The sequence below is a fragment of the Sciurus vulgaris genome (genome assembly GCF_902686455.1).
Source record: "Sciurus vulgaris genome assembly, chromosome: 15".
Classification (NCBI taxonomy): domain Eukaryota; kingdom Metazoa; phylum Chordata; class Mammalia; order Rodentia; family Sciuridae; genus Sciurus; species Sciurus vulgaris.
Window position 1 is genome coordinate 37,290,324 of NC_136476.1, and position 20,806 is coordinate 37,311,129.

Consider the following 20,806-nt stretch of genomic DNA (forward strand, 5'->3'; position numbering starts at 1 on the left):
AGATCATTTAACTTTACTCTTGGTGTAATAGAACTGCCATTGTGGTATGATTGATCTGAGTTGAAGTAGATTGTAGTTGGAGAGCTAGTTCAGCGTAAAGGAACTGTACACAGTTATGCTCAGAACAACTATTATTTTTATACCAATGAAATAAATACCATCTGTAGAATAATGTCACGAAAGGTATATATTTCTGCATTTTAATACTTTTTACTGTTTAGTCTACTGAACCCTAGGAAGTGTCCTAAGTGTTATATTTTTAATTGATTCTGAATTTAAAAAACATAATTTTGCATGGTCTTTATTTCTTCTTTTTAAAAAACACAGACCACTCTCTATAGTATGTAGAAGCCTTTAATTACTCTCCAAAGTATAATGAAAAAAATGATATATTGTCAGCAAGTTGTTCCTCTCACCCCCCACCAAAGAGACTCACATTGCTTAAATTAAATTGTAATGTTTAGAAGCTGTGGCTGTCATTTCTGAACTGCTGCACTGAAGCAGTGTGTAGTGGTCCAGAACTATTATTTCTTGCATTAGCTCCAGCAAACATTGAAGGGTTCTGTAGAAAAGCAGCAAACATCTTCTGTTTGCCCATATGGAAAGTGAAAATATTATCAACAGCCTGTCTCATTAAAGAGCACAGGAAAATCACTATGTTTAAGTCTTTAGCATATGGAGATACCCTTATTGAGTGTTAGATACTTTTAGCAACCCCAAAATGTAAGAAAAAGATTAGTTAGCATTCCAGCCAAAAATATGTTAGAAAGAAACCTCTCTAAGATATGTTTAGAAGAAAACTATGATAAAGGACTAAACACAGACTTGCCAAGAAATAACTGAAATCTTTATAGAAAAGAAGAATACATAGACATTATGGTTCCCCTAAACTAAACACCACGCAGAACGTAAGAATACAGATATCAATCTCCTAGAATCACTGAAATAATGGTGCAGGTTGGGTCACATGGTGGTGAAATGCTTCTAGATTTATTATAGGAAGCTGCAGTTTCAATTCAGAAATACCTTAAGATATTACTTGTTCATTCAACAACATAATGGCTTACTTATGATGTATCTGATGCATGTGGTACAAAGATAGAAACATTTGATGAATATATTTTCTTGGTATGCAAAAATGAATTCCTACCCAGTTATGGGAGTCAAGCCCTCTGAACTGGTTTTTCACTGATGATCCTGGTTTGCCTGATTCGGGCACACAATTTTATCAAATTTTCCCAAAAACCAGCAGCAAGAATCATCAAGCAAGATTTTTTTTTCAAGTTGTTATCTCTACCATTGACTGGGACAATGCAAACAAGATCCAAACCCCAAACTGAGACAGCCAGGGAAAGGGGTTTAGCCAGGAAGCTCATCAAACACAGGCAATCTTATAAATAAATTAAATATAGTAAATTTGCTTCAGCAATTGTCAACTAGAGAATCCATAGAAATCCTTGTTACCCAGTTAACACAGAAGGAATTGTGGTTCAGAGACAGGCTTCATATTTTTCTGAGGGTAATAACAGTACTCTTAGCCCTAGAAAAGAGAAATAGGGAAAATGCTAATGGAATTTTTTTCTTACAATTCAAACTATGTTTCTGAATTTGCCTCTAACCTAGTCGATGAGAGTGTTGTTAGATTTAGGATACATCATTTATATGTCAGATTGAGCCCATCTGGTTCTTTCTACTGAAAAATACATGGGAATAGCTTTTAAACCCTCAAAGGTTCCTTTTATTTCCTGGTGGATTGAAACCGCAATGTGGTAGTACATTTATATTAGTTAGTTGGAAGCTAAAAGAATCGTTGACAGAGTTCCCATCTCTTATTTTTATATCTTATTTTCAGTCTTGTTTGAGAAGTGGGCACAAACGTCATTGTCACTTGGAGGTCAGTACACATTTATGACCTCTTTAAAAGGTTAATTTCTTGAGGAAAAATGATATAATGGTGATCTCTATGACATTTAAGGAAATGTTATTGAACAGGAAACCATTTAGCTGGTCTTCTTAAGAAGCCTGATCTGATGTGGAATTGGAAGGAAATTGTTCATTTCCTAACTCCTTCAGGCCACTAACACACCACCAGATGCCATGGAGGGTAATTTGGTAAAAGAGCCAGGCTAAGGAAAAAGGTATTGCCTGGACACTCCAGGTACTCTGCCTTTCTCTTTCCAGCTAGTAGCTAAAGCAACACATCCCAGTTAGAGGAAGTGAGAACTACCTGGGCACTCAGGGAAGCCAGGATCTTCCCAGGTATATTTCAGTTGCTGGAGTTCTTCAATAGTTCAGACTAAGCAATAGCATATAGCAGTTTCACTGGGGACTGTGTAGCCAACACAACTATTTTAACCAGCATCCCCTCACCAAATAGCTGACATTCACCAGATAGAAGTCCTTACAGATGCCATCCTCTCAAAGGTAAGATTGAGTAGCTCTTGTGCCTTGATCTTGCATTGTTAGCAATCTTGAGTTATCTTAGTAGATTTTCAGTCAACAGATTTGTATGGTTAAGAAGCCATTTGAACTTCAACATAATATTCAGGTCTTCAATGTAAGCCATGAAGGAAGAAGAAGATGAAGGAGGAGGAGGAGGAAAAGGAGAAAAGCAAAGCAGACAGACGGCAGCAATAATATCTGGATGCCAGATGGCATCAGGTTAGCAATGGGGCTGATGCAGTAAGGAGCAAAGGGAAGTTTCTGTCATGTGTCTGTGTGAACAGAACCCACTAGGATTTAGATGCAGAGAGAAGGACAAATAAGAGTCACCATAGTGATCTTACAGTCATTAAGTGTTCTGTTTTCCTTGGTGAAAATAGTATTTAAATATATAATATATAATTATATGTTTACATTAGTTCATATTTATACCTTGTAAATTGTCTGAGAATGTGGATGGCTTAACTCAGTGGTTAAGAATGTGAATTCATATATTTTTTAAAAAGTGATTAGAAATATTATCTGTGTGACATACATTTGTATTTCCCCCAAAGAATATGGAGATCAAACATCAGTGATGAACCCAGATAGTGTGGCTGCTTATATTCTTAATATAAGTTACCTGACTGTCATTCTCTTCATGAATCTCAAAATGGAAAATAACAAGGAATATCTCATATATGCATAGAAACATGTTTCTTCAGAATCAAGATTCATCTAAGATCAAGAAATTTAAAGTGTTTTCAGATCATTAAACCAACAAAAAAGATGTTCAAGCAGCACATTTTGAGCAAAGGAAATCTAAGACAAAAACTCACAAATGCATTCGAGTTCAAGAAATGACCCAGAGCAGAATAAAAACCTCCCATTGGCCAGACAGAATCAGCCCTTATCCTCACAATCCTCAGAGTCTTGACCTCTCTTGACTTCCAGTTCCTGACTTCCTGACCTTTTCCCCATCTATAAAAATCATTCTCATTCTTTATATTCTCTGCAACAGCAAATAGTGTGTTTAGTATAAATTATCTGGCTAATTATGTACTTTAGATGACTTTGGAGACGTACTGGACCTACCAATTTTTTATACCTAAATTCACCCACTCCATCTTATGGCACTGTGGCAGGTATTATGAAACCAGTACTCTTTGCCCTCAAAAAATCTTTAGTGCTTTCTTACCACAGAAGCAACAGGATGGTGACCTAAATCTTGAGTATTGATCATCAATCTGCAGATGGAGTAAATAAGCTACCTCTTTTTTAGAAAGGCCATTTGACATTGGGGCATGCACAGTGCGATTTTTAATGGAGTATAAGAGACTAATTGAATCCCCAAGTTCTTTATCACCATATTTTAGAATCGCATCTACCTCGGAGATAAAACACAGAATAGTTAAGCTAGTATGTGGCAGTGAACAAATAAAAGAAATAAGTGAAAGAAGAATGAAATATACATACTGAAAGAGTTTGAGGGGGATGTTGATGTGAACTGGTGTTTAGAAGATGATGGAGTTTATTTGAAACTGGCTTTGGCTCCAAAACTAGTAGTGGAGGAAAGATTATTAGATCTTCTTACATAATAAATAATCAAATTTTTATACCACTATTTGTTTCTCTGTGATTCCTACCTATATGTTGAAAACAGGCTTCAGATGATTTCAGATGATTTCCTAAAGTGATTTTTTAAATTCATTTTTATTGTAAACAAATGGGGCACATCTTGTTTCTCTGTACATGAAGTAGAGGCATACCATTTGTATAATCATACATTTACCTAGGGTAATAGTTTTTGATTCATTCTGTTATTTTTTTTCTTACCCCACCCCTCCCACCCCTCTTATCCCTCTATACAGTCCCTCCTTCCCCCATTCTTGCCCCCCTAAAGTGATTTCTTTCCAGCTACATCAAGTTACCAACTATGTAAGTTGGCAAGGAGTTAGACTATGATTTGTATGCCCCCAACAAGGATATAACCCTGCTAGGATCAAAGTAAAAACTCAACTTAATCTTCCCTCCATGCAGAACAGCTGTGTGCCCAGTGGTTAAGTGTGGGCTTCAGTGACAGACCATGTGTGAATCCTGGATCCCCATTAGCAACAGTGGACCCTGGGCAAGTCACTTCATTTCCTCATTTGTGAAATGAGCATAATAATACTCTCTATGTCCTTGGGTTACTGTGAGAATTGAGTTAGTGTATGTGCAGCGCCTGGTCTGCAGGTAGTTCTGCGTATGTAAGAACAGCTGTTAGGATTAGGCTTTCCTAGCATCATGTATCTACCAGGGAATCTTTAAGGCAGTTAAAATGAATAATAATCACTCAATATGAGAAGCTGAGGCAGATATTGTGTGTATCTACCGTACACATCATGTCTCTAATGGCATTTGAGCAAGAACCAAACTACTTAACCCAAAGCTCAGCTAGTGGTTCCCCACTAATGTAGTCTTACTGCCTCTCTTCTAGGCTTCTGAAACTCTTGGAAGGCTCATTAATTTAGCCCGAGTTTATTCCAAGGGACAAAGATTAGTTGTCTTTATTTAAGTAAAAATTGCTCTTCAGTAGATGAATGGATAAAGAAACTGTGGTATATATACACAATGGAATTGTGGTGTATATACTCAGCCTTAAAGAAAGGTAAAATTATGGCATTTGCAGGTAAATGGATGGAGTTGGAGAATATCATGCTAAGCGAGAGCTTAAGCCAGTCCCAAAAAACCAAAGGCCAAATGTTTTCTCTGATAAGTGAATGCTGATATATAACAGGATTGGGGTGGGGGGATTTGGGTAAGGGAAGAATGGAGGAACTTTGGATTGTGCAGAAGGGTATGAGGGGAGGGAAGTGGGAAGGGGTTCGGAAAGATGGTGGAATGAGGCAGACATCATTACCCTATGTACATGTATGATTGCACGAACGGTGTGACTCTACATTGTGTACAACCAGAGAAATGAAAAGTTGTACGCCATTTGTGTACAATGAATCAAAATGCATTCTGCTGGCATGTATAACTAAATAGAACAAATTTAAGAATATAATAAGATTTGAAATAAAATTCAAAGATGAGATTTTTTTTAAAAGTAAAATTTTATTATAAGACTCAAAAAAAGAGATTTATGGAAAATTGCAAATGTTGAGTGAGGAAAGTTCAGAAACTGCTTAGGTGGAAAAGCAACTCTGGTTTAAATACATTTGATTCCCATAGATTGCTTCCAGCATGCACAGAGACAGCACAATCAGTAATAAACCCAAGCAAGCAGATAGAGCCATTTTTATGTAGTCACTGGAAAAGCCTGTATTACAATCCAAGACGTTCTAAATTTGTCAGCCCCTCCCACCATTACTGCTGTTGCTCATTCCGTAGCTACTTTCAGAAAGCTAAATCTGAACTGTTGCTCAGCTGAGCCCTAGAGAGTGACAAAGACAAATTAATAGGATCCTTGTGTGCCAAAATAAAGTATGGACCTTGTCACCACCAATATATGTTAAGTCCATTAAGGTCATTTTTAATGAACTGAACTTTTCATTGGAAAGCTTTGCCAAACTTGTTGAATTAAGGGAAAGAAACCTTTACAAAATTGCAAGATAAACTAATTCCACTCTGTATGAAGAAGAAATGGTTCGTGAAAAGTATTTGAGTTTATACTATTTTTGATTTTCATCAAAGTCAGGGAAATAATCTGGATTTAAAATATGGAAATATTTTGGAAATAATATAGAAAATAATATGGCATTAAACTTACAACTATAAGTGTACTGATAGGATGTCAGTTCTAACCCATCTGGAGTCCCTTTGGGACTCGTCTTTTTAAATAGGCTACCCTCAAGGAAAAGCAAACTTTCAAATCATGTTCTCTTCCAGAAAGGTCAGAAAAGCACAGGGAAAGAAAGACATTCAAACAAATCTCATCCCTTTATTTTTCATTTGTAAGATTCATTTGGCTCCATCTGTATCTGCTAGATGCAATTAAGAGTCTATCTTCCTTTTTTCCAAAAACTTTGTATATGTTGAATTTTAAAGAGTAGATAAAAATGTAAGAGCACTCTCGAGTCCCTTTAACCTAGAAACAACTCAAAAATGCTCCAGAGCCTTTTCTGTTGAGTAGCTAGTAATAAGATAAGGCAATGTTTGACTGGAGTCATATACAAATTACTGAGGTCAGCATCTGTCTAAAAATTCTTGTTCTATAAAATAGCATTTCTATTGAGATTTTAACTAAATTATGATGGGAACAGGGCTTAAACTTGCCCCAAACTATTTGAGTACCCAACAACCCATCACAATGAAATGAGGCCAACACATACTGCCCAAGTTTAGCTATAAGAAATATAAATGAGTGTCTATCATAGCTACTAAATTTTGGTATGAGAGCTTTAAAAGACCAAAAGAAACTTCAAGAACCAAAAAAGTGTTTCCTAATGCCAGTGTCTGAATCAAAGAAGTATGATTTGATTTCTTAAGAGATTTTTAGTCCGTTGCTTCTTTTTCTAGTTTGGTTTCAGACTTTGAGCCCAAGAATAATCTGAATACCAAGTCACTCATAATAGCAATTATTGGTTTCCTAATTAGAATTCATTGAAAAAATTTATCAAGCACTCATGTTAAGTTCTGCCTTCACAGAGATTTGGTCTAATGAGAAGGTTATTGCATAGCGATCACACTGTGATTATCAAAGACTGGTAGCAATATGAGAAAATGAAGAGGCACTCTCAGAGAGTCTAACAAGAACCCAGCAGCTCTAGGGACTGGGAAAGTCCTCTCTGAGAAGGGACACAGAAGCTGAGACCTGGGGATGAGTGGGAGTTACTCTAAACCAAGAACCAGGAAGAGGGTCCTGCAGGGAGTGACCCACATATGTCCAAATATTGAGTCAGGAAAGAACTACACACTTTTGAGGAAGTAAAAGAAGACAGGTATGAGAAATGATACTCCTGATGTGGTACTCCTGACTTCAAGTGACACAGCCTATTGCTCTTGCCCTTGATGCAGGGCTGGCCTCAAAACTTGCTTTGACCAGTAGAATGCAATGGAAGTAATTAATGTCTTGGAACTTTCAAGAATAGGCCTTAATAGGACTTGAAATTTTGTTTTGTTTTTTTGATTCATTGTACAAAAATGGGGTACAACTTATCATTTCTCTGGTTGTGCACAATGAAGAGTCACACCATTCATGTAACCATACATGTATATAGAATAATAATGTTTGTCTCATTCCACCATCTTTCTCTCCCCCATCTCCCTCTATACAATTCAATGTACCTCCATCCTTCCTTCCCCCTATCAACTTATCAGAGAAAATATTTGGCCTTTGATTTTTTTGGGATTGGCTTATTTCACTTAGCAGGATATTCTCCAACTCCACTTACCTACAAATGCCATAATTTTGTTCTTCTTTATGACTGAATAATATTCCATTGTGTATATATACCACAGTTCCTTTATCCATTCATCTTTAGCATGGGAACAAATTAATGGGAGTTATTCATAGAGGTTAGGTACCACAGCATATATTTATTGAGTTCTTAGTGTAAGGAAGAAGGAGAGGGTGGGCAGAAAAAATTCACAAGTAATAAATTGGAAAATCCCTAGGATTTTAAACTTTGTAACCTTTCTGATGAAACAAAATAATCTAAAAACAAATATAAATCTAAATCCATTTGGAGGAAAATAGTTTCCTAGTGATGTTTTCTCACTAAAGACATTCTTTTTGAAAGACTAAAGAATGAGTCTTTTGCTTTTAACCAACCATTATTTAAAAACATTTCTGAGAAAAAAGATATGTTTTGAGATTGTTAAAAAAATATGATTTCAGGCTTTCTGGAATTAAAATTTATGTAAATTAAAAAAAAGAAGACAAGACAGGTATGACTAGAAGGTAGTGATGGGGGGGAACAGTGGAAGATGAAGGTGGAGAATGACTTAGTGTGACCGTGGACTGCGGGGGGGGGGGGCGTCTTCTTCTCTCAGCACAGCAGGAAACAACTAAAAGCTTTCCATTTTAAAATCCCCCTGGTTACACTGTGAAGAACAGACTGGAAAAAGGAACAGAGGAAGAAGACAGATTAGTGGCTGTTGTGGTTGTGTAGGGGACAGCGTTAGCCCAGTGGTCCTGGTTGACATGGCAAAGCAAGACACAGTGCCCGGAGGGGTGAAGAGCATGGATGGAGAAGCAACCCCCTCTTTCGATCCTGCCACTGCCATTTACTGAGCAGCATGACCTTGCAAATCTTGTGGGTCTCGATCTTATCAAAATTGGGATGAAGATTGTACTATAAAATACAGTTTTCCCAAAGGTGAAACCATGACTCTCATGCAAATATAAAATGGACACATGTCAAAATTTTTCTTTATGAATTATTCAGCAAACTAGTTAAGACACTAAAACTAATTCAAATGAAAATTGGATTTAGAAAAGTTTATATTTTCTAACAGACAAGATCATTTGCATTGACAGAAACAGGAAAAAATTTCCATCATATGGACAAGAACATCTGTATCATCACCAGCCTTTTACAGGAAATGTCTGTTTCTGTGAAGTTGCAAAAGAGACTAACCAAAGATAATATAAGCCTCATAATTCATAGAATTAGACCACCCTTAGAAGAGAACCAGACAATGCTGACATTTCATTGAAAAGACAACCAGAAATATCTTTTGTCTCTTTCATAGTGTATCCAATAGTACCCATCTCCCAACAATGTTATCTATGGATGCATGTGTACATATAGCATATATACACACATATACAATATTATATATAAATATACATAGATATAATGTTACATAGACATATATAATGTTATATGTCTGTACATGTATATATAATGAGTAATATGTGTGAAATACATTAAACAACAAGTGTAATTGTTAGCTATTATTATCATTGTTGTATCAATGATAGGTGGTGGCAGTGGAGATGGAGAGAAGTAAATGCGGTTAAGACACATTCCCAAGAAAGAACTGATGACTTTGGCAATCAGTTGCAAGTGAGGAGTGAGGGAAATCCATGGTTCATGAATAACTCCTGAGTTTTGACTTAGGAGGGTAGCTAGTGGAAACATTTGCTGTGATGGAGAAGATTTGAAGATGCATGGGTTGCTGAGGGAGTAAATCAAGAGTTCCATTTTGAATATTTTACATTGAAGATGGCTTTGAAACATAAAGAGAAAATGGCAAGAAGAGGTAGCAACCTGTAGTAGAGAGTGTGAAAGCTCGGCAGCTCTGTGGCTTGTTTCGACTTCCCCATCTGTGTACCAAGTGAGGATTCCAGTCCTTGTCTCATCAGGTTCCCATTAGGATTCAACAGCTTTGATTTATGAAGTACTTAGGATAGTGTCTGGCACATTAGAAGCCCTAAAGTTTTGATAAATAGACTAATTAGTATTTATTCATTTTCAAAGATAAAAGTTCTGAGATTAGAAATTTCTTGCACAATGTTGGTATTTGAAACTGAGAATCCTTGACAAACACATTGGAAAGCAGTGCAGAACTGAGCCTGGCACCTGGCAATATGTAGAGACTGAGAACAGAAGACGGACTGAGAAAAGGAGACTGAGAAGGCAGTGACCAGGGAAGAAAACAGAGAGCATGATGTCAGGTAGTTCAGGAGCAAAAAGAACTTTGAGAAGGAAGCTATGATCGAGTGTGTTGAGTACCACTGGGACATGGTAGATTGGATCTGTCAGGAATAGCAGAGAATATGAAGCTGATATTCTTAAAAACTGATCATTACTTTCCTGCTGGCTCTTCTCTTACAGTTAGAAAAGTGCAGCCTCATGCTCAACAGGTCCCTCCTATGTTGTCTGAACCAGATTGGAGGAAGACAGGCAGAACTGTGAGATGACTTTAACAAAACACTCAAAGATCTGACCTTCCTGGATTTGAAAGAGCCCAGTCATCTCTGGTCTCATTGGAACTTTCAGCAAATTCATCCCCCGCAACATTGTCTTCTAGTATAAAGTCCCTTTGAAAGGAGAATGTGCTCTTTGATGCAGTCAGCTTTTCTTCTACTTCTAGCATTAAGCATTTTCTACAAGAGGAACATTGAGGCATTCTTGCAGAGAGACCAGCTGTCTCTCAAAGAACCCAAAATGAATGTCATCATTATGATGAGAAAATGAAATTGCCACATGGAAAATGGCTCTAAATACAGTTCTCCTAACACTGTCATATGTGTTTTTGAATTCATTCCTTCCTTCAAGTTATTACTGCATAGTGGTGTTAGAAAGGCAGTCACTGATTTGTTGTTGTTGTTTTTTTCTTTTCAAATAGTTGGTGACTCTTATCAAAATTGTCATCTGCTATTTTAATTTCTAAGATCATTCTATTCTTGGTTCTACTATTGGGTTACTTTGCAGTGCCAAAGGTCCTCACAGACCCTAGTGCTTAAGCATTTAAGGAACCTGTGAAAAGAAGTGGTGCTCTCAGAGGTTTGTGGAGAGGTATCCTCGACACCTATGAAGAATTTTGCCTGGAGACCTCAATAAGTTGCATAACTAGTATAAATTATTTGCAGCTCCAGAGGGTTGCAAATAGCAATTGAGAAATATTTTCATAATTTCACATTCAGATCAAGTATCCTTAGCTGATGATCTTTCATAAGTTAGATACTCATTTATTTAGAATGATTCAGGGACAGTCCTAAGGGAATGTAGAGTGACATTTTGGGTAGATGTTGTCCTAAAACCTTAATGCTCCAGCTATACTTTTAAATAATGATTTTTAAAGTTACCTTAGAATTGTGGATTTTACAAGTAATTTTAAAAAATTCCTAAAGTCATTCAGTTGAAGAGTTACCTTCCCTTTGTAGCATTCCAAAGGTTTCTTGTATACTTACTCTGAAAGATTTTTAAGTTTTCCCTTTTAATTTCATTGAGAGATGTTAAATAATCAAAAATTTTTGAGACCTTCTGGTTGCATATGAAAGTGGGAAGCACATGAAGGTACAGGTAGAGAGAAGAATTGCCCTTCCCTATTCAAGTTTCTTTTCTTAGTCAGCATCAATGTTTCTTAGGTATCCAGATGCCTCTTCCAATGCTAATCTGCCTATCCTGGGTTGAAGTAACTGCCCCTGTCCTGAAAATTTTACTCTGTTATAGTTTCAAGTATTGCCCAGAATCAGAAGAACCAAATGTTCAGACTTTAAAAGATTAATAAAAAAGGAGATTGGTTTAAAAGGCAATATGGAATAACATTATTATCAACAAAGACCATGAGTTCTTTGCCCCCAAATGATAATTTGTGTAAAAGAGTTTTTGTTTAATTCAACATAGAATTACTTATATAACATTTTATTTTCTAGTTTCTTTTGTGGTCACTAGTTTAAAAAATTTTCATAAGGGGAAAACCCATAATTCTCATGCAAATATAAAATGAACATTTGTCAAAATTCTTATTTGCAATAGTCCCACCTTATCCACAGAAATACATTCTAAGACCCTCAGCGAATGCCTAAAAGTATACTACTGAATCCTATATATACTACATTGTGTTTCCTTATACATACATACCTATGATAAAGCTTAACTTATAAATTAAGTGTGGTGAGAGATTAACAACAATAGCTAATATTAAATAGAACAATTGTAGCAATATGCTCTAATAAAAAGTTGTTTCACACTTATGGATTATTTATTTCTGGAACATTCCATTTAATATTTTTGGACCATGGTTGACTGTGGTTAACTGAAACTGTGGAAAGTAAAACCTAGAATAAGGGAGACTACTGTGACTCATTGACTAACAAGGGAACCAGTAAAATGTTACAACCAATTCAAAGGGAATTTTTTAAAACCATGTATATTTAGGTAAATAAGAATGCTAAAATGAATTTAGAAATAGATACAAAATGGTTCTATCTGCAGGACAACAATCAATTGTGTTCCAGGAGACAGAGTTAATCCACACTTTTATGAGTAAGAATCATTTGCATTATCAGTGTTCAGCAACTGTAAGTGATAAAATGGCTCAAAATCAATGAAAAGCTAATATAACCAGGAAGGATGCACTTAATAGGATGGCCAATAATCTTTTGGGTCTGTTTTAAAGTTTTTCATAGTTTTTCCCTAAATTGTTCAATGTATTCCTCCTCTCTCCTCACTGTAATATCATGCCCCCACTTTCATACCTAAATATACACAAAGGAAAGAGGTAAATAGAAATCACCAACCCCTCTAGTTTCAAAATTTTAATAATACTGAAATTTACTAAAATCCAGTATTTCTAATCTGATTCCCTGCAAATCTGAATTTTGAAACCAGACCATGAGATTGTCATGCATCAAAATAACATACCTGCTAAGCTATTCTGATTTTGTATAATTCCCCCATTTAAAAAAAAAAAAAAAACATATAATATGGGAAAGCGAAAGGGAGGAAAGTAATGAGAGAAAAAAGGAAAGTTAATTGTTAATGTCTTTATAGACCATAAATCTATAAAATAGGGGCCTTGCTGTGGCTCCTATCTGTGGTGACATGAGACTAATTAACCAAGAGTACATTGTTTCTGTTTAGCATCTTTTTAAACAAAGTAATTGTTTTTGTTATTTCATTGAATGCTTCTGTCCATAATAGCCACTAATAAACTACTAGGAACTTGACAAGTGAATTTGATTGTTACTGTTTTCTATTTCATAAATGAGATTGTGGTAATAACTAAGTAAAACAAGCTTTGTGTTCATGAAATGAACAATTAAGCTTTCAAATAGATGACCAGAACAAAACATAGATCATTTGCCAGGTACTTTTTTTTTTTTTTTTTTTTAATTTCCTAGAGATGGGAAAACTAAATGTCAGAATCATATCATCCCTTCTGAAGCTTATACCCATCTTTTAAAGAACTCACTTGACCAGTCAGTTTTTAGCCATCTGGCAGTATAAGTGCTAGCAAAAAGAACTTTTAAATTACCCAAATTGAACTTCAGTAATAAAAATCTTTTATTGTATATTTTCACATCAAAATGATTAATATACTGATTTAAGAAAACAAAACAAAAATGATTGCATTCCATTTTACATGATCCACTTTAAAGGTTCTAGCCCAGCAAGTACTATTCAAGATGAAACTTCTGAATATTACATTTAAGCCTTGTAACTTGCCTGCCCTCTCAATGACCTTGCTCCCTCCCACTTGTGACCAGAAAATCCAAGATAGTAAATGCAGAGTTGAGAGACCTAGGGACATGGGGGAAAGCTTCATAAGAAAAACAGTTATTATTCATTTAGCCATTTGCACTATCAGATATTTTTCTTTTGAAATATAATCTCCTGCCTTCAACAAGAGAGAATATATTATATCATACAGTGTATGCACTAGAGAAATTAAGATGACTGCCAAAAGACAGCACCACTTAAAAATCAAATTGTTTTTAATTGGTGTGAACCTGACAAAGACCTACAGATAGTGGGTTGGGCAAAATGCCAGTGAAGCTGTTTTACATTTGATAAGACTCTCATTTTGGGAAACATAAAGCAGATGTTTATTGTTTTTTGCTCTTAACCCTAAATGTCCACATAGTCAAACTGCACATACACATAGATGCACGTATACATTATGTGTGTGTGTATACGTATATATACACATATACATATATATGTGACATATATAAGACATATCTTACAGATGTTGCTTTAAAATTAACATTTCACCTACTGCAACAAGTGCATGGGACTTCCGTAGCAGGTCTTTTCTACTTTGTGTGCTTTTGGTGCATCATCCTGGTTCTGGAAAGAGATCAAATGCAAAGTCATTCATATTGTAGACAAGGAGAGCTGAGGGTGCAGTTTACATATCAGTTTGTATCCTAGATTTCATCTGGGTTCTAGATTTCACTGGGACTTTGGAAGATAAAGCACAAATAAAGTTAACTACTTATAATTCTATAAGCTTATATATGTAGAAAGAGAGGGACCCTAAGACCTAAAATAAGTTTGGGGATTATCTTTAAATTTCAATGTGTTTGGCAATCCTACCAAATGTTCTTTTCTATAGCAGGGGTAGGAAAACCACATCCCACAGACAAGATCCAGACCCTTCCCTCATCTCTCCTGACTGCCCCATTTTAATAAGTAAAGTTTTATTGGAAGATAACCCCATTCATCTGTGTGCTTCTTTCATGCAACAGTTCTTGCAATGGAGACAGCATGGCCGAAATAATCTAAATTATTTTTTGTATAGCTCTTTACAGGAAAGGCTTGCTGATCCTTGTTCCAATGGTCATTAAAGAGGGCTATTACAAGTGATAGAGCAATATTCCTCAGGTAGCATTATTTAAGGAGAGAAGACCTTTTAATCCTTTAGGATACTATTTCTCCCCCAAGTTCTCTACATACCAGAAGATAAAGAGGTCAAAAACGGAAGGGGGAGGTGAAATTGTGATGACAATTTCTTGGGAACAGTTCTGGGTGGCCATTCCATTCTCACCCACCCTTCTGACAGGCCATGATAACCTTTGTTCTCTCTCCTAGTGGATTCCTCTTCAAAGGTAGCTGGGGTCAAGTCCTTCCTGAAGGGTCTCTTGCTAAGCCTCAGGGCACTGTGTAAGCTTTGGGAAAGATCATCTCTCCTAGCCAGACCACCTCTGTTGCACATAAAGCCCAGGTTCAGGCCAGCAAACATTTTTGTTGTATTCTTTGTAGTGTGAAAAGTTGGATTGGTTTGCTGTTAGAATTTCAATTTCCTTGAACTAGATATAAACCATTTGCACTTGTTAGGATTTCATGCTGTAACCATCTTATCAGTCTTTTCCGCCAAAGTCAAGGTTAAACCAGGTTTGCATGCCTTCCCAGCATGACTCCCCTGTGCAAAAGCATTAGAATCATGGGGAAAAAATTATCCCAAAGTTTTCTCCCCAGATTATTATACTAACTTTTTGGAAATGTTGTGGTTCTTTCTGGATTTTTTCCTGTAGGCCCCTCTCAAGGTCATTACAGTTATGGCCATGGCTGATTAATGGGGAGGAAAAACTTTTCTCTCTTTTTTTTTTTTTTTTTTGAATTTGGATAGTTTCCTACATTCTGGAGAAACTCAGAGAAAAACCAAATTCTTCCAAATGTAGCTTTTTTTCAGGGTGGAGGGAGGAGGATGTTGAACAAACTTGTATGAATGCAGATCCTCTCGTTTACTGACACATGCCTTTGGATTTAAATTTGTAGCATGGCTTTTCACTATGATATAAAAAGAATTGGAGATCAGACTAATTCAAAGAATGTGTGAGGAAGAAGACTGCACCATTCTTGGAAACTTACAAAAAAAATCTTTTTTATAAATATAAATAAATCTTAAGAAGCACAATGAATAAAAAGCAAAGAAAGTTACAGAATATGAGATCCAGGCTTTAAAAAAAAACCTTCCTTAAATATCTTGCAGGGCTTATTTTGTTATAGTTTTTAGTATCAGTATTAGTCTGCTTTAAGAATAGCCAGCATCATCGTGCAGGAAGCACAAGTGCTGGGATTTAGAGTGAGGAAAAGAATCACCAATTCCCTGCTCTGAAGAGCTACCACTGTGGGCAGAGCCCTGAGTAAGCAGGTGGTCTGGGGCAGGAATGTCTTGCAGCTGGGAGTTCACATGACATGAAGCAAGCAATCCAGAATCAGTAGCCAATGAGCTCATGAACTAAACTGAAGCTCCCATCACAGGACAGGGTGGAGGAGCCCTGAGCACATCCCGAGCCAGCCCTGGGCAGCAGAAGCAGGTGCCATGCATCCCCTCACAACCCCAGCGCTGTTCTGCTTGGAGCTTCTCATCCTGTCCTCTTGTTTGCTTGCTGACTGCAGGTTCATCCCAGAGGCCTGGTCGGCCTGCACAGTCACCTGTGGTATGGGAACCCAGGTGCGAGTAGTCAGGTGCCAAGTGCTCCTGTCTTTCTCTCAGTCCGTGGCTGACCTGCCAGTTGATGAGTGCGAAGGGCCCAAGCCAGCCTCCCAGCGTGCCTGTTATGCAGGACCATGCAATGGGGAAATTCCTGAGTTTAACCCGGACTCCACAGATGGGCTCTTGGGTGGCCTGCAGGATCTGGATGAACTGTATGACTGGGAGTATGAAGGGTTCACCAAGTGCTCCGAATCGTGTGGAGGAGGTAAGGAGAGAGCCCCTGGCTCAGACCCTGGTCCTTTTTCTGTCTCTTCTCTCCCTGCATGCAACTGTGTCACGTGATTGCCCCTATATCAAGAATGATAAGTGGGGGCAGGAAAGGAAGCAGACATTCTAAAGGTAAAGAAAGTTTAAACTGAATGAATGGATTTGATTTCTGTTTCTGCTCAGTGGCCCCAGGTTCTCAGCTGTGAGTGGCCTGTAACTGATGCCTTTGCTTTCAGTTGTCCTTCTGATGTTTTGTACTCAACATTGTCTTGTTTATCTGCACCCTTGCCTCAGTGCGTGTGGTGTGAACCAAGACCCAAAGTACAACAACACATTCTGCTGTTCTCAAGAATAGGTTAGGGTCTTTCTAGTTTATTCAGCTGGTTTTCCAAAGGGGAAGGGAGTGTAAAGGGTATTCAGCACAGTCCTTACCTGGAGCTGTAAAGGATTTTAATGATCAAAGTCGAACCTCACTCCATTGTGCATTGATATGCAAAAGAGCAAAGTGACTTGTTCAAGACCTCACAGCTAGAGAGTGACTGAGCTGGGTCTAGGCCAAGGCTGCTGCTCTCTGTCTACAACCTTTACATCCTACCACTCTTCAAGCACGTAGAGAATTCCTGGAGCTTTCTTATTATGAATATTCAACTAATGGCAAACATTTTCATGTACATTCATCTGGTTCTCTTGGGTATAATATATAGTGGTCTACAAATAGGTTATATGGTGAGTTTTTAATTATTAACCACTCAGTTACATTTGTGGGTACAATATGTTTCAATGTATGTATACATTGTAAAAATATTAAACCCAGGGGATTACCATCTCTCTTCAGTTAATTTTTTATTCCAGGTGTTATAAACAGAATTGTGGCCAAAAAAATTCAATTCTTCAAGATTGTGGTCTTTCTCATCACTGTAGAAAATGCATTAGATTCATGTTGTCACTCACTATCTCCCACATCTACTCCCAAGAGAGATTTTGATAGGTGAGGAAGTGCCACTGAGTTCCTATCACATCCCTCTTGCTGGCCATCAGTAACCCCTTTGGGCATGTTGAGGTTCTACATTCCCAGAAAATTTCTTCCTTCACTGGTGAAATAAAGTCTGAAAATCGGTTCCCAAAACTGTTTTCTAAACCATGACATTTGAGAAACTCTTCTAAAGGGCATCTTTTGTCATAACTGAGAATGTAAGAATAAATGTGCCCACATTGTTCACCTGTAGTTGAAAAGGAATGAACAGTGAAACAAGTACTAGCAAAGAATCAGTTTTCTCCAGCAGGTCTTTTTAAACTTTTAGTAGTCCTGACCTTGAAGTTCTTGCTTGTTTCTGCGTCTTCCATTTTCCAACCCTGGAATTGTGGAGTGTTTTAATGGAGAGCCCTGGTATCTTAAAACCTAAATTCTTCTACATAGTTCTGGAAGACAGTTTCTCAGAACTCAGCTGATGTAGCTGTATTCATGTGGTGTCCTTCACTCATTTTCAGGACATTGTTTCTTTCATGCCTAATGACAGAGTAGTGTGTTAAATAAGCTTTGGTGCTCTCTAAACCCCAGCAGGAGCTGAGAGTCTGGAGGAAAGGCTGTGGCTGTGGCCCTGGCCTGAAGGGGAGGCTGCAATTGTTCCTTTCTACTCTGAGCAATAACTCAGAGTTCAGATGGTTGTGTTTTTATCCCCAATTTCCAAGATCACCTGAATTGAACGATCATTATTTCTAGTCAAAAACAAATGTGCTTTGAAAAAAATTTTATTTATGGTCTCTCAGTTATGGCTCTCAGTTACAAGTCAAGCCTGGAACTTTATGAGCAGGTGGAAAAAATACATGCAGTAATGGAATATATAAATAACCGGATGCCTTTATCTTTAAGAGTCTATCCATTCTGCTGACCAACCAGGGGTTTAAAATTGAAAGTCTGGAGTGGAATGTATTAAATTAAGTGTTTTCAGAAGAATCTGATTTAGAAATAAGATTTAGATATTTGATATGCAATTGATCTCTACCTGTAGGATCTGAGTGTCTTGGTATAACAAAAATTGTACATCTTTTATATCCAAGGAAGGGTAATGTTACTAAAATTCCGTAGGTCTTTAACTGTCATCAATTGATCACACCTACCTACAGTTATGTCACTGTGCCAAGGTAATATATTTACACCTGAAATGTTAAGAGTTGGGAAAATTCCAAAGTGGTGAAAATATGCTTGGGTTATATGGTTGATGCAGTGCCCATATACACTAACAAATTATTTTAGTATATGGGTCATGTATATTCACGCCATTGTTTGGCAGTTAACATTTTATTGTATTATCAACTTTGATCTTTCACCAAAATATAGCCCACAAGATTATATATATATATATATATATATATATTCTTAAATCATTCTTGCTGAAACCAACCAAAACTGTACAGGATTAACAAATAGATATTAAATTACTTTGGGTTGTAAAGCCAGTCAGTTTTATTGTATTGTTTCTGTAATCTTGAAGAGATGAAACTGGCTAGACACAAATGTAACCTTTCACCTAGCAGAGGTAGCAACCAGAAGGAACTAGTTAGTGATTTACTCTGTAGTTGGTGGCTGCGTTTCCTAAGCTGTCATCAAATATCAAATATCATGTAACAATTATGCTGTTCTGGGGATGTAAACACAGAAAATCCCATTTTCTGGAAAACTGAAAGTGAGCCTAACCTGCTCAGATCTGTGTTCTTTGTCCTACCATTATCTCTTTTTTATATTTTAATTTCCCACATGTGAATTGATAGATGTGGTCAAGGGCAGCAGTTATGAACCAGAGCAGAGTTCAGAGTTGAACTTATAGATGCTGAAACTCAAATTAAAATCTAGCTGGGGGAACACTTGAAACTGACTTTAGCAAAACTGGAAGGTGAAGTCTTGGACCTGTTGCTCCTTTTTCCTTATGAATCTCCTCTCCTTTTGTTGTCAAGAAAGGAAAACCCATGTTGTGTGCACGTACAAGTATATAACAACAAATCCCATCATTATGTGCAACTATAATGCACCAATAAAAGGCATAGAAGCAACAAAAGAAAGGAAGGAAAGTCCAAAGGTGTAAGGAACTATATTTAAGCATGGGTTGTCTGTTCAGTTTCAAATGTCAGTTTCAAGGCATATGTTAACCCTTCTGGAAAGAACACAAACTTTGTGAGCTAAGCTCTCCCATCCTTGCCTGCCTCTCCTGTGCCAGCATAGGTGAACCCAAAGGTGTGCTCCTCCCCATTCTTCCCCCCCACATGCCCTTTTTCCAGGGCAGCTCCCTCACTCCAGGCTCCTCCCCTCCAAGATCCCTTTGCCTCAACCGTCTACTTGCTTAGAATGCCCTGCTCTTTATCCGTTGCATTTTTTTTCATCCTACAAAAATTTACTGGGTGCTGGCTACAGAACTGGTCCCAGATACTCCTTAATTATGACAAAACTTTTCTGGGTTCCCCCACACCTCAGGCCCCACCTAAGAATGCAGAGGCAGCTGGCCCGTGGCAAGAGATTTAACGCACAGTGTTGCAGGGGCCTCATACATTGTTTTATAATACCTTGGATTAGAATTTAGTAACTCTGGAATGCCTCTTAATCTCAGCACTTAGCCACCCCGCGGTGATCTTTATCTGTGACTATGATTAATGGTTGGCAGTAATGTAAGTTTGTGTTTTAGATATCTAAGAGAGGAGATTATTGATGCCCTTTTAGAAACAGCCCTTACCCACATCCCTTGCAGTCTTAGAAGAATCTAAATTCTATAACCAAAGAGTCCATCGCATGAAACAGTACCTCCCTCAGCCACCTGCCCTCATTCCTACAGTAGGCGTGTGACAAGCCCCATGGTCCCTTCCTGCCACAGCTGAATAAAGTCAAACTATATCTTATTTTAGAGCAGCATTTCAAATCTCTTAAACACTGGCAAGTAAGCAAATGAATAGAAAACTTCATTTCTAACAGCCACAGCTCTAGATTCCGTTTGGAATAGTAAGCTATATTCAGTGGCTAGTCATCATGACCTTGATACTGTACTGGTCCAATGGGAAATCAGTGATGATAGCAACAGTTTCTTGGGAGCTGTTTTGCTCCATCATCATACCATGAATTCCAAATGGTTCACCCAGTCACCGAAACCATCACATAGTCAGCATTACAGAATATGGTGGAGTAATTTGAATATCTAGTGTGAAACTCAAATGCTCCACCCTAAACTGTCTATCACATAGGCAATTTAATTTTCTTTGAAGTTGTAGGCATCAAAGCCAGGATCCAATTAAATTTTGAAACTATAAAAAT

The 20,806-nt window shown here is 37.3% G+C and overlaps 1 protein-coding gene across 3 annotated transcripts in view; it reads left to right on the forward strand.

The window, feature by feature from the left end:
• ADAMTSL1 (ADAMTS like 1) overlaps positions 1-20,806 on the forward strand; it is a 381,058-nt gene that overhangs the window by 182,797 nt on the left and 177,455 nt on the right. For all 3 annotated transcript variants that reach the window (XM_079113153.1, XM_079113154.1, XM_079113152.1), the window contains one exon: positions 16,209-16,510. In XM_079113153.1, the coding sequence (XP_078969279.1) occupies positions 16,209-16,510 (302 nt within the window). The remainder of the gene's footprint in view (positions 1-16,208; positions 16,511-20,806) is intronic.